This window comes from Delphinapterus leucas, chromosome 4 (assembly GCF_059928025.1).
Source record: "Delphinapterus leucas isolate spDelLeu-1000000601 "Yukka" chromosome 4, BTC_Dleu_Yukka2, whole genome shotgun sequence".
NCBI classification, from domain to species: domain Eukaryota; kingdom Metazoa; phylum Chordata; class Mammalia; order Artiodactyla; family Monodontidae; genus Delphinapterus; species Delphinapterus leucas.
Window position 1 is genome coordinate 76,033,100 of NC_143132.1, and position 12,620 is coordinate 76,045,719.

The 12,620-nt window shown below is 41.3% G+C and overlaps 1 protein-coding gene across 1 annotated transcript in view; it reads left to right on the forward strand.

Annotated features, from left to right (window-relative positions):
• Positions 1-12,620, forward strand: part of FGF12 (fibroblast growth factor 12) — a 244,845-nt gene that overhangs the window by 35,763 nt on the left and 196,462 nt on the right. The window contains exon 2 of the mRNA XM_022569526.3: positions 10,799-10,909. Coding sequence (XP_022425234.1) covers positions 10,799-10,909 — 111 coding nt within the window. The remainder of the gene's footprint in view (positions 1-10,798; positions 10,910-12,620) is intronic.

The window sequence follows — 12,620 nt, forward strand, 5'->3', positions numbered from 1 at the left end:
GGTTCTGTCCTGGGAAGGTCTCAAGAGTGTCCTGCTCCATTTCATACGGAGGCTGTAGATTTAACAGATGGAGATGTATGCTCAAAAGAGTTTGGAGATCATTGGTTTAAAAGGTGAACTTTAGGGGCTTCCCTGGTGGCGCAGTGGTTGAGAATCCACCTGCCGATGCAGGGGACACGGGTTTGTGCCCCAATCCGGGAAGATCCCACATGCTGCGGAGCGGCTGGGCCCGTGAGCCATGGCCGCTGAGCCTGCGCGTCCGGAGCCTGTGCTCCGCAACGGGAGAGGCCACAGCAGTGAGAGGCCCGCGTACCGCAAAAAAAAAAAAAAAAAAAAAAGGTAAACTTTATTAGCTTTGCTTAAAGAACCTCAAGTGTCCTGGGACCATATTTCCCTTCTGCTGTCACCTCCAGCCACTGCGTGCACCCTCTTATATCCCCACACCCTGGCCATGCCAGTGTGCTTGCCCAGTCTCTGAACATGCTGTTTGTGTGTCCCATGGGGCTGCCCCTCCTGATTATGCTGCTCAAAGCACAACTGCCCTGCCTGTTCAAGGCCAAGTCTAAAATGTTGCTTCATCTTTGAAGCCTTTCTTAACTGCTTCTTGTCCCAGAACTCACCATCCCAGGTAAAGTTAGCACCCGTGCTCTGTGATTCCATGGCATTTTGTTTGTTCCTCTAGGAAAGCACTTTCCATGTTCACTGGGTATGGTTAGTTGTGTGTGCATCTCAGTGAGGAGGCCGTGGGTGCCTTCAAGGCAGGAATTGCATCTTACTCAGCTTTGTACCCAGCACCTAGTACACGTTGGAAGTCAGTAAATGGTAGTTGAGTTATTTTAAATTTTCATGAGCATCTTTTTTTTTGGTTTGTTTTTTGGGGTTTTTTTTGCGGTACGTGGGCCTCTCACTGTTGTGGCCTCACCAATTGCGGAGCACAGGCTCCGGACACGCAGGCTCAGCGGCCATGGCTCACGGGCCCAGCCGCTCCGCGGCATGTGGGATCTTCCCGGACCGGGACACGAACCCGTGTCCCCTGCATTGGCAGGCGGACTCTCAACCACGGCGCCACCAGGGAAGCCCCATGAGCATCTTATAGAGAGGAAGCTGGGAGGGTGGGGGTTAATGGTATGAGGAATAAAATTGGCTCAGTACAGAAACCCCATCCTGATGGGCATTTCCCTGCCCTGCTTCTCCCGTCTCCCCCAGCTCAGACTGGTTTAGTGAAGAGGATATTCTGGCAAAAGCGTGTCCTTCTTTCCATTTAGCTTTGAGGCAGCATGAAGGTTAAGGATTGCCCGTCTCAAGGTCACTTGATTCCCGCTGAACAGGGCTTTGGAGACTGTTCAGTTTATGGAGAATGCCGCTGTGCTTGTCAACTGTGTTCAATGTGGAGGGGCTGAGTCGAGACTGAAAATGGAAAGAAAGGCACTGAAGGCTGGAGGCATGATATTCAAAGGCTATAAACGTCTTTCTTACAAATGAGGAGCTCCTCTAAAAGTCACGGGTCACAGTGGAAAATCCCAGATATAACTTACCTCCTTTCTATCCACATACACATACCTCTCACCTACCCGGTGCCTGGCACTGTGCTACGTGTTGGGACAGGGTCATGAATCATTCAAGGTCCTTGCCCTTGAGGAGCTGTACCTAGTTCAGCAGAGACAGATCATATGCAAACAGCTGTAACAGTGTAGGGAGTCCTCTCCTAGCCTGTGCCTGAGGGAGCTGTGCAGAGGGAGTGATTAATCTAGCCTCAGGGTGTCAGCGAAGGCCCCGTGGAAGACAGCTGAACCTGGAAGACTGAGGAGGAATTCTGGGCAGAGAGAAGGCAGGGCATGGGATATGCGTTTCAGGCAGAGGGAACTACATCGGCAAGGGTCTAGAGCAAGGGATGGCCAGCTTTTTCTGGAAAGGGCCTGTTAGTAAATATTTCAGGCTTTTCAGGCTGTAGGGTCTCCATTGCAACTACTCATCTCTGTTGTTGTAGCACGAAAGTAGCCAGGGGCAAATGTGTGAATGAAGGCGCACAGGCTGTGTTCCAATAAAACTTTATTTACAGAATTGGCAGCAACAGGACTGTAGTTTGCCAACTCCTGGTCGAGAGGAGGATCTTCAGAGAGCCTCTCGTCTGCTGGTTCCCAGTCTTTTCAAGCATTAGGATTACTTTGCATCTGCTAGTCCCTGTTTCCGATGCTCTTAGCTATTACTCCACGGCTCTTCATCAGGTCTCGGTGAGGTCCACTTCTAACCACGCTGTTCACAACACATCCATCCCCTGGACCCTCCATCCTTTTTCATCGCTTTCATTTTCATGGCACCTATACGAAAACTCTTATGTATGAATTGTTTGTTTACTTCTTGTCTTTCCTGCTGGAATGTAAGCTTCATGGCTTGTTCTCTGTTGTATTCAGTGCTGTGCTGGATCCTGGAGCCTGGGATGCTCATTTCTTCTGCTCCAGCTCTGCATCCAGTGAGGTCAAATGATAGTTTTAAATCGGCCACGGTGGGAAGATTTACCCTGTGGAAATCAGTCCCATGGAATCAGGTTTGGGGCATTTTTTTAAAAAGAGCTGCTTTATGAGCATATCACTGGTTCTCCCCTCTACCTAGAATACCCACCAGAAAGTCTGGTGCTCAGTAAATACTTGATTTTTTAATAAAACGTGCTACCAGTATCTGCTGATTGAGAAAATAGATCTCCGCTTATAGATACAGAATCCTTTTGCCATTATTAGTGCTTCACAGGGATTTCCATGTCCCTTAGATGGGTAACTGCTGAGGGCACCATCACCTTCACTTGACCTATGGGAAGACTGAGGACTCACGACAGGACGTGGTAATCATTTTTTTTTTTTTTTTTTTCCGGTACGCGGGCCTCTCACTGTTGTGGCCTCTCCTGTTGCGGAGCACAGGCTCTGGATGCGCAGGCTCAGCGGCCATGGCTCACGGGCCCAGCCGCTCCGCGGCATGTGGGATCTTCCCGGACCGGGGCACGAACCCGTGTCCCCTGCATTGGCAGGTGGATTCTCAACCACTGCGCCACCAGGGAAGCCCAGGACGTGGTAATCTTTACCCCATAGAGCAGAAAGATTCTGCTAGGCCATGATGTCACATCTCCGCCTTATTCGCTACAGTCTCCCGAGTGAATGTGGGGTCTCAGGTCTGTGTCTCTTTTACTAAACAACAAGTATTTTTAATGAATTCCCCCAGTTTAGTGTGATTGTCATTTCTGCAGAGTGTTCAAAAGTCCAGATAAGTTCTGTCCTCTTTCACCTGTGTTACTGTATCCATTTCCGATTTGTCTGGGGCTTTGATTTATGGTATGTAAATGTGCCCTAGTCTATACCCTTTAGCTGTGATTATCATAAATATATCTGTTTATGAACAGTCTCCTACCCTGACAATCTAATTTTGAAATCTGCAGTGGTATGAAGCCCAGAAGCACTTGACAAGAATCACAGTTTAACAGCCTCTTCAATCTCCGTTCCTTTAAGTGGGCAACATTAAACCTTGATACCAAGGGTCGTTTGTAAGCCCACAGAAACTGATTAAAAAGCCGCATCAAATTACTACACAATGCATGCTTAACTTTTACAAAGTACTCTCCATTTGCAGGATGCCTGCTAAACAGTCTTTTCAATTCCCTGTCCTAAGCACACACTAAGAAACAGAAACGTGAACTTGTATTTAACGGCCATCTGGCTTATCTCAAAGCTTTCCAGGACCTCAGGGCTAGAAAGAACCTTGCATTGCCATGCAGAATGCCTTTGCTTTCAGAGATATCTGTGTCCTTCATAGCTGTCCTGACCTGTAGTTTTTTCTGCTTCTCTCTGTTTGCTTCTGTCCAATGATGGAGAACTCACTCTTTCCTTAGGCAGCCTGTTTTCTTTTTGAATACAGTTTACAGAAAGTTCATTTTTACCTGCCTCCCTGTAACGTTCAGCCATCGGCCCTAGTTCTATCCCTGCGGAGCCACTCAGAACAAATTGGCCTCTTCTTGCTTCTGTCTCCTCTTCTGTCTTCTTACTTCTAATCTCAAGAAAGTGGGGACAGCTCTCACGTCCCCTGCATCCTCCTTTCTCCAGGCTGCATATCGACTGTCCATTCAGCCATTCTTCCTATGACAGTCCTTTGTACCACCCTCCTTATTTTGCTCCTCTTCCTCTGGACATGTTCCAGTCTTGCCGGTGTCTTTCTTAAAGTGACTGAACAGTGCTGGAGAACAGCTGGGACCATAGAATGTTACGCTAGACTGCCTCTTCACTTACTAGTCCTGTAACCTATAGGGTAAGTGATGTAGCTTCTCTGAATCTCGATAATCTCACCTGACAAATGAGAAAAAGTACCTTACACATTAAGTTGTTGTGAATACCAGATACAACTGTAGTGAAATCATTGGGGGAGTGCCTGGTACAAAGTAGATGGGTTCGTAATACAGCCATTGTTATTATAATAAATACTATTAATTCTCTGGATACAGCTCATAATAAAGTTTGGATCATATATATATATATATATATATATATATATATATATATATATATTTTTTTTTTTTTTTTGAGGTACACGGGCCTCTCACTGCTGTGGCCTCTCCCGTTGCGGTGCACAGGCTCCGGACGCACAGGCTCAGCAGCCGTGGCTCATGGGCCCAGCTGCTCCGTGGCATGTGGGATCTTCCCGGACCGGGGCATGAACCCGTGTCCCCTGCATTGGCAGGGGGACTCTCAACCACTGCGCCACCAGGAAAGCCCTATATTTTTCATTTTAGATTGGAGTTTACATGGGGGCACTTTCTGTAAGTTTAGGTGCAAATGTTGAATAGGCTGGCCCTAGATAAACACAGTGCAATTGTAGTATCTCATATATATATGCATGTGTATAAAATATGTCGATATTAAATACATATTTCTTGCACGGTTTCCTAGGACTCCTTTCCTTTGTCACTCCCACACTTCAGTACTGATGCACAGCTAGGTGCTCCTGCCTCTCCTTGTCATCTCTTCTCTAGCTTCTTGCCCCCCAGTCCTGCAGCTTGCACAAGATATATACAGATTATGTCTTGGCTGCTCTTTGGGAAGGAAAGGACAGTGTTCATTCAGTATATCAGAGACGAGTCTTTTCCTAACTCATCCGTGTGTTGGCTGGATGACCTTGGACAAGACATTTTCCCTCTGAGGCTCAGTTTTTCTTTTTTATCTTTGAACTTGATGAAGGAAGGTATTTTGATGCAGGAAGGTATTGGATTCTGAGCTCCCTTCCAATTCTAAAATTCACTCTGTTTTCTACAATCTAATATTCATTTTGAGATGTGTGATTAGGCTTCCTTTGCTCTGTCTGTGTTCTGGTTTCCAGCATGTACCTAGGTAAGCACTACACTTTAAGGCAGTACACTTTAAGGCAGCAGGAATGTCTAGGTAATTCCTTCAGGTCTCAGCTTTTCTGAGTGGCTTTGAAGTCAAACCTTCTGCGGAAATTGCCACGTCATCCTGAAGGGAAGCGGTGCTGAACGTGAGTTCCTGTGCTTTACCTTCTTTCTCACCAACCTCTTTGAAGGTAAAATTTCTTACTTGCTTTTGTGGCTCTAATTATTATTTTTAATCAACTTTTTATTTGAAAATGGTTTTACATTTACAGAAAAGTGAAGCCTACACCCAGTTTCCCATATGAACATCTTACATTCGTTTGGTATGTTTGTGACAATTAGTGAATCAGTATTGATACCTTATGAATAATTAAAGTCCATACTTTATTCAGATGTCCTCAGCTTTTTACCTAATGTCCTTTTTCAGTTCCAGGGGCCCATCTAAGGTACACTACACTTAGTTGTCTTATCTCCTTAGGCTCCTCTTGGCTATGACATTTTCTCAGAATTTTTTTTGAGTTTTTGACAGTTTCGAGGGGTACTAGTCAGTTGTTTTGTAGAATGTTCTATAGTTGAGATTTGTTTGATGTTTTTCTCATGATTAGACTGGGGTTATGGGTTTTGGGGAGGAAGATCACAGAGGTAGAGTGCCATTCTCATTACAGCATATCAAAGGTATCAAGATATCAGGGCTATCAGTGTGATTTATCACTGTGGACCTTAACCTTGACCCCCGGCTCAGGTAGCATTGTTTTTATCAGGTTTCTGCACTGTGAAGTTACTCTCCACCCCTGTACCCCCTTTTCATATTCTCTTAGGAAGGGTGTCACTATGTACAACCACTGCTAGTTCTTATTCACCGAACTGTCCAAGGTGGGTATTTCTGATGGCTGTTGTCTTTTCTTCCACCAGAATTCTCCTACTTTGTTGACATCTCCTAGGGCTTTATCATCTAAATCCAGCCAGCGTTAAGGAAGAGAAAATGTGGAGGATAATGTTTGCTTTTAAAAGCCTTGGCCTGAAAATGGCACACATCACTTCCACTTAACATTCCATATGACACTCATTCATCTGCCAAACCTAACTGCAAGGGAGGCTAGGACATATGGTCTAGCTGGGTGCCCAGGAAAAAGAGGAAATAGATTTTAGAGAAAATCTAGCAGTATTTGCTATACTACTTTAGAGTACAAAAGGGAACAAACTAAACCATGTCTTACCATCATCAAATAATATAGCCATTGCTTCATAAAAAAATGAAAAAATAATGGAAAAACATAATCTTTGAATCAAGGAGAGTCATATAAATTGAAAATAAAATTAGCTTAATAAAAAACTTACTCTGTTGGCCATATTTTTCTTACTTCACTGTTTACCTGTGAACATTTGTTGAGAATAGGCACTTACCTGCGTGTCAGCATTTGCAAAACTCTGCTGTAAATTATGCCTATACCAGATTCTGCATCATTCCCAAAGTCTGCCATGCTGTTTTCTTCTTCATCCATTGTTTTTCTGGAATGGCCTTCCTCTGGTTTCTTTGCCTATGAAAATGCTATTTACTCCTCAAGTGACAGGTGAGGTGCCTTCATCTAACTTCTAGACAGAATTAGTCCCTTGCTCCTTGTGACATCATGTCATTTTGCTTCCATTCATCATTTAACAGCTATCTCACACTATGTATACGTATGTTTCATGCATTAGACTGGGTGCTCCCTGAGGACAGCACAGGTTTTATTAATCTGTTAGATGCCTAAGCATGGTCTGAAAAATAAAAAGCATGTTTTCTTGAATGTACTCAGGATGCTAGATATCCCAAAAAGTGGTCTCATTTTTTTAAAACCCCTTTCTTTAAAATACAACAAAACATTTTCTTTTTTTCCCCCCAATTATAAAAGTGATCCTCCCTTATGATAGACAAGCCTTCCTGGTGGAGGTGATCTTGAGCTGAGCCTGGAAAGGTTGATAGGATTTGATAATAATAAAGGTATAGGCCTGTCAGGCAGGCTATACTGCTTTCCATGACACATCCCAGGTTCAGGGCATTTGTTTAATAGATGGTCAGGGCTCCTTTGAAACAGCTATAGTGTAAAACATTCACTTTCATAGATCATCACATAATTAAAACTCAGACTCTGAGCTTGTTCTGCACTGCTCTTGGGTGGTGGGGCTTGGTGAACAGCCTTATGCTCATTATCTTGAACAGGAGTTATCAACCTGAATTCCCAGGGTCCCAACAGGGGGATAGCTTCACCGTAGCAAAAGGAGTGTTTAATTACAGCTACAGAAAGTGGAGCATGAAAAAAAAACCAAACAATCATTTTCAGGCTTTAATGATTCAGCTGCCATGCATCTCCTTACCTATCAAAACATGACTTCTTAAAGTGACCGTATCAAGTTTATTAGAGATAAAGTATGAATTATATGACAGTTGTTCCTTTCCTTCCTTCTATCCTTTTCTATCCTCTACTCTTAATCTTTTGATTACTTTAGTGACTTTACAAGCTCAATATTTTACTGAAACATGAATCAGCAAAGTCTATTTGTAAAATACTTCCTTTGGTTTACTTACACTGTTTCCTCAATTTTCAGGGTTGAAAAATTAGACCTTAATTAGGATTTATATTTTTATGGTTTTTGTATTTCATATTATCACATTTATTTATTCATCTGAAATTCTAAATTATTATAGTTAGCGTAGAAATTATTTTTTCCCATTACACAGATAGGAAAACAGCCTCAGATACTAAGTGACTTGCTTAGGACCCCACAGCAACTGTGGTTCAAAGCTGGGTCTCCTGATTGCACATCTAGAGCTGAACGTACCACATTAGCATCTGCCTGTCAACCACTTAGCCTTGTGGCAGAGGCTCACACATTCTTTTATTTCTCCTAATTATAAAAGTGACCCACACTTATGATAGCCAAATCTTCCTGAGAAGGTGATCTGGAACTAAGCCTGGGAAGGTTGGTAGGGCTTAATAGATGGTAGGGGTACAGGATATTTTTTTGCAGTGTGGTTAACTAGCTACATGCTTCTCTGACATGTCCCTTGGGGGTCAGGGGCATGGAGACAACACATTGAGAATGAATCCATGCCTTGATTTCTGGCACTACTTAGAGGAGAAGATTCTCAAATCAAAGAGACTTTAAGTCAAAGGTGCTCAAATTATAAATACACTGAATTTATTTAACCACAGTAATAATACATAGTTATCAATCAGAATGCCTAATTTCCAGTTTAGTTCTTTTTTTAATACCCTACTTCCTCATTACCAGTTTTCTTGGCAACTTTTCTTCTTCTTAGGACTGCTTTGAAGAAGACATGTTTATATAGGCATTGCCTCAAACTCCCAAGTATGTGTGATCTAGTCATATGTGCAAAAGACATATGTCATAGGGAGCAGATCCATTCCCAAAGAGTTTATTGCATTGAATCCTTATCTAGAACTCTTATCTAGACTCAAACATCAATAAATGTGTTTAGTTTAACACACAGTACTTAGCATATTGCCTGCCCAATAAAAGAGGTTCTGAGTAAATATTGATTTAATAAATTGGTGAAGGAATGACACTGTCAGTTGAAATTCATTGATTGTCCTTTTGAGGATAACACATAACTACTTCACCAGTCATATGATTTCTATCCTTGCCTCAATTTTTATCACCAGAAGCAGCATTTTTCTTTTTCTACTAATTTTTATGAAATAGGGCTATAAATGTGCTAGAGTAGTCTAATTTTTGCACAAAACTGAAGTAGAGACAAAGATGGTGGTGATGTACCGGTCAGAATGGCCATCATCAAAAAATCTACAAACAATAAATGCTGGAGAGGGTGTGGAGAAAAGGGAATCCTCTTGCACTGTTGGTGGGAATGTAAATTGATACAGCCACTATGGAGAACAGTATGGAGGTTCCTTCAAAAACTAAAAATAGAACTACCGTATGACCCAGCAATCCCACTACTGGGCATATACCCTGAGAAAACTATAAATCAAAAAGAGTCATGTAACACAATGTTCATTGCAGCACTATTTACAATAGCCAGGACATGGAAGCAACCTAAGTGTCCATCGACAGATGAATGGATAAAGAAGATGTGGCACATATATACAATGGAATATTACTCAGCCATAAAAAGAAACAAAATTAAGTTATTTGTAGTGAGGTGGATGGACCTAGAGTCTGTCATACAGAGTGAAGTAAGTCAGAAAGAGAAAAACGAATACCGTATGCTAACATATATATATGGAATCTAAAAAAAAAAAAAAGGTTCTGAAGAACCTAGGGGCAGGACAGAAATAAAGACGTAGAGAATGGACTTGAGGACACCAGGAGGGGGAAGGGTAAACTGGGACGAAGTGAGAGAGTGGCATGGACATATATACACTACCAAATGTAAAATAGATAGCTAGTGGGAAGCAGCCGCATAGCACAGGGAGATCAGCTCGGTGCTTTGTGACCACCTAGAGGGATGGGATAGGGAGGGTGGGAGGGAGACGCAAGAGGGAGGAGATATGGGGATATATGTATATGTATAACTGGTTCACTTTGTTATACAGCAGAAACTAACACACCATTGTAAAGCAATTATACTCCAATAAAGATGTTAAAAAAAAAAAAGAATGGTGATAATACTGTAGAAAATAGATTGTTGCTGGCAGCTAGTACCACAGTGAGAAAGCTTTAAATATTTATGTTAGCTGCTATACAAAAATTCAAATGTGGTATACAAAGATCAGTTTGATGGTATTAGTGTGTAGGGTGTTTTTAAAAGCTGAAGACCACTTCTGGTTTGAAATACAGAAATATGCATGGCTTGATCTTTTTGCGTGTGCTGGAAGAATGACTTTTGTAGTATTGGGGCTCACTCGGATGAAGTATTCACTGAAGGTGAAATCTGTTTCTACATACTTTCCAGTGACATCTCATGGCCATGGGGGTTTGGCTTTTTCCTGTGGTTCTCAACCAAGCCTGAATTTAATCAGAATTTCAAAACCCAGGAAACATAGATAGAGAGTTGTCATTCAGCAGAAATAGAAGTCTTCCCGGAATTGACTATGACTGCTGAAAGCTTAGCAATTACAGTGACAGTTTGGTCTGAACAGTGACGCTGGAATGGGACCACAAACTTAGTGGCATCTTGCAGGCAGACACTAGATGCAGGAGGGAGAGACATAATTCATTTTTTAGCACACCTCTGTATTTTCTAATCATAATTAGCTTTTATTCATTTACATTTGGTTTAGTGTTGCAGAGATTTATTGATCTGCCTCTAGAAAGAAAAAAAAATACAGATATGTTACCAAAATGCCTTCTTTTCAAATAGTTATTTCAATATTTAAACCATTGACATTTATGCATTTACTTCAGGAATGTTTTTGACAATTTGCAAGTGTGTATTAAAAAAAATTTCAATAATCATTTCATTTTGTTCTGCAGAACCCCAGCTGAAAGGAATTGTGACAAGGTTATTCAGCCAGCAGGGATATTTCCTGCAGATGCACCCAGATGGTACCATTGATGGGACCAAGGACGAAAACAGTGACTACAGTAAGGCACATTAGCTTCTTGCAATCTAATTACAATCAAATGTATGGCCCAGTGTATCTTAGACTTAAAGCATGGCCAGGCTACCTTTGGAACTATTGAACTACTAGTAAGCTGGTGTCTTTTCCTTTATCCTTCTTGCTATGATTCCCTATAGCCAGGAGACCGTAAGGGACAGAGATTATGTACTCAATAAGAAGGTAGGAGGCTTGAAGGAGTTCTGACTGGTCAGTGGACAAGAATTTCCTCTCATCCCACTGTTTGTAGTCAGGATGATGTTAAGTATTCATAGAAGCAAGGCAGACCTTCCAGCACAAAATGGTATTTTCATCCTGGAACCAAACAGTAAACATGTTATAGTAATTCTTAGAACATCATTTCTGGAAGAGCAAAGTTACTTCTCAAGGTAAACATTGAATATATACATATGTATATTACATGTTATTTTATTTTGATTGAGGACAAAATTATTGATTTAAAAAGGAAAATATATTAAAATATTATGATAACAGATAATGAAGACTGGTAGAACTGCAATTTTGTTTATAGTTTTTTGAGATAAAATGCAAACATTAAAAGATTATTGATAATATCCCTGGAAATAATGTTTAAGTAATTTAACTATATAGGTGACAAGTTTGATAACTAAACAAATCATCAAGGTCTGAGAGAGTATATTTGCATTTCAGAAGAATTTTGATTGCAAGCCTCAGAGCCAAGAATGATCACTTTCATCATATCTTTCAGTTTCTGAATAATCGTGTACAGATACCTGGGGGGAAATTGGTGTTATTCTAAAATTATACAGGGCATCATATTGTTTCCCAAAGTTTGTCTGTATTTCCTGCTAGATCTTTAGTACTAGTCACATAGTAAATGCTCATTAAATCTATATCCAATTGAGTTGTCTTCTGATGGAGGTGATTTTGTGGTTAGACTGACATTCTACCCAACTGCATAAGATAATCTAAGAAGTCTGATATTTTACGGTGAACTATCTTTTAAATTAAAAATAAAGATCTCAGGAAAGATCTACAATCCCTAGAGTGTGAAAATGCTCTTCTCCACCCCTTCTAAATTATTCTTTGTTCACTTAATGTTACACATTACAAAATATGAATTACAATAAAGATCTTATTATAAAGAATTTCATCCCATTTTCTGCCAAGTAGGTGATTAGCTTATTGTGGTTTGCATTGTTGGTTTCTGTTTGTGGGAATGCATTCTTTAAATGATTTAAGGTTTAACTGAGTACAGAAGAATGAGGATGCTTTCCTCTCCATGTAGAATTTTCATTATTGCATGTGAACTTGAATTCAGATTTAGTGAAGCTACAAGTATAGGTGGAAAGAATCAAGGATGTGGCTTAGCTGTGTCACCCGTACTATCTCTGGGGTATCCCTTGTTCTGGTTTCTTTTTCTATAAAATGATGTGGCTGGAGATGATAATGTTAATATCCTTTGTCAGACAGAACGATCCACCCAACTTAAAAAAAAGATTGAAAAATTATAAGTTGGTGAACATAGATTCAGTCCTCAAGTGAGCCAAATAGCCATAGCCACAGGATACAGCTGTTACCTAGACAGCTGTCCTATGGACCTGTGACGTTTATCACGGGGCAGTGGCAGAGAGGTGAGGGTGAAAGCGTGGGGTCAACCAACAAAATACCTTCCTTCAATGTTTTTAGAAAAATAATTGAAAGTGCTTTCTCTG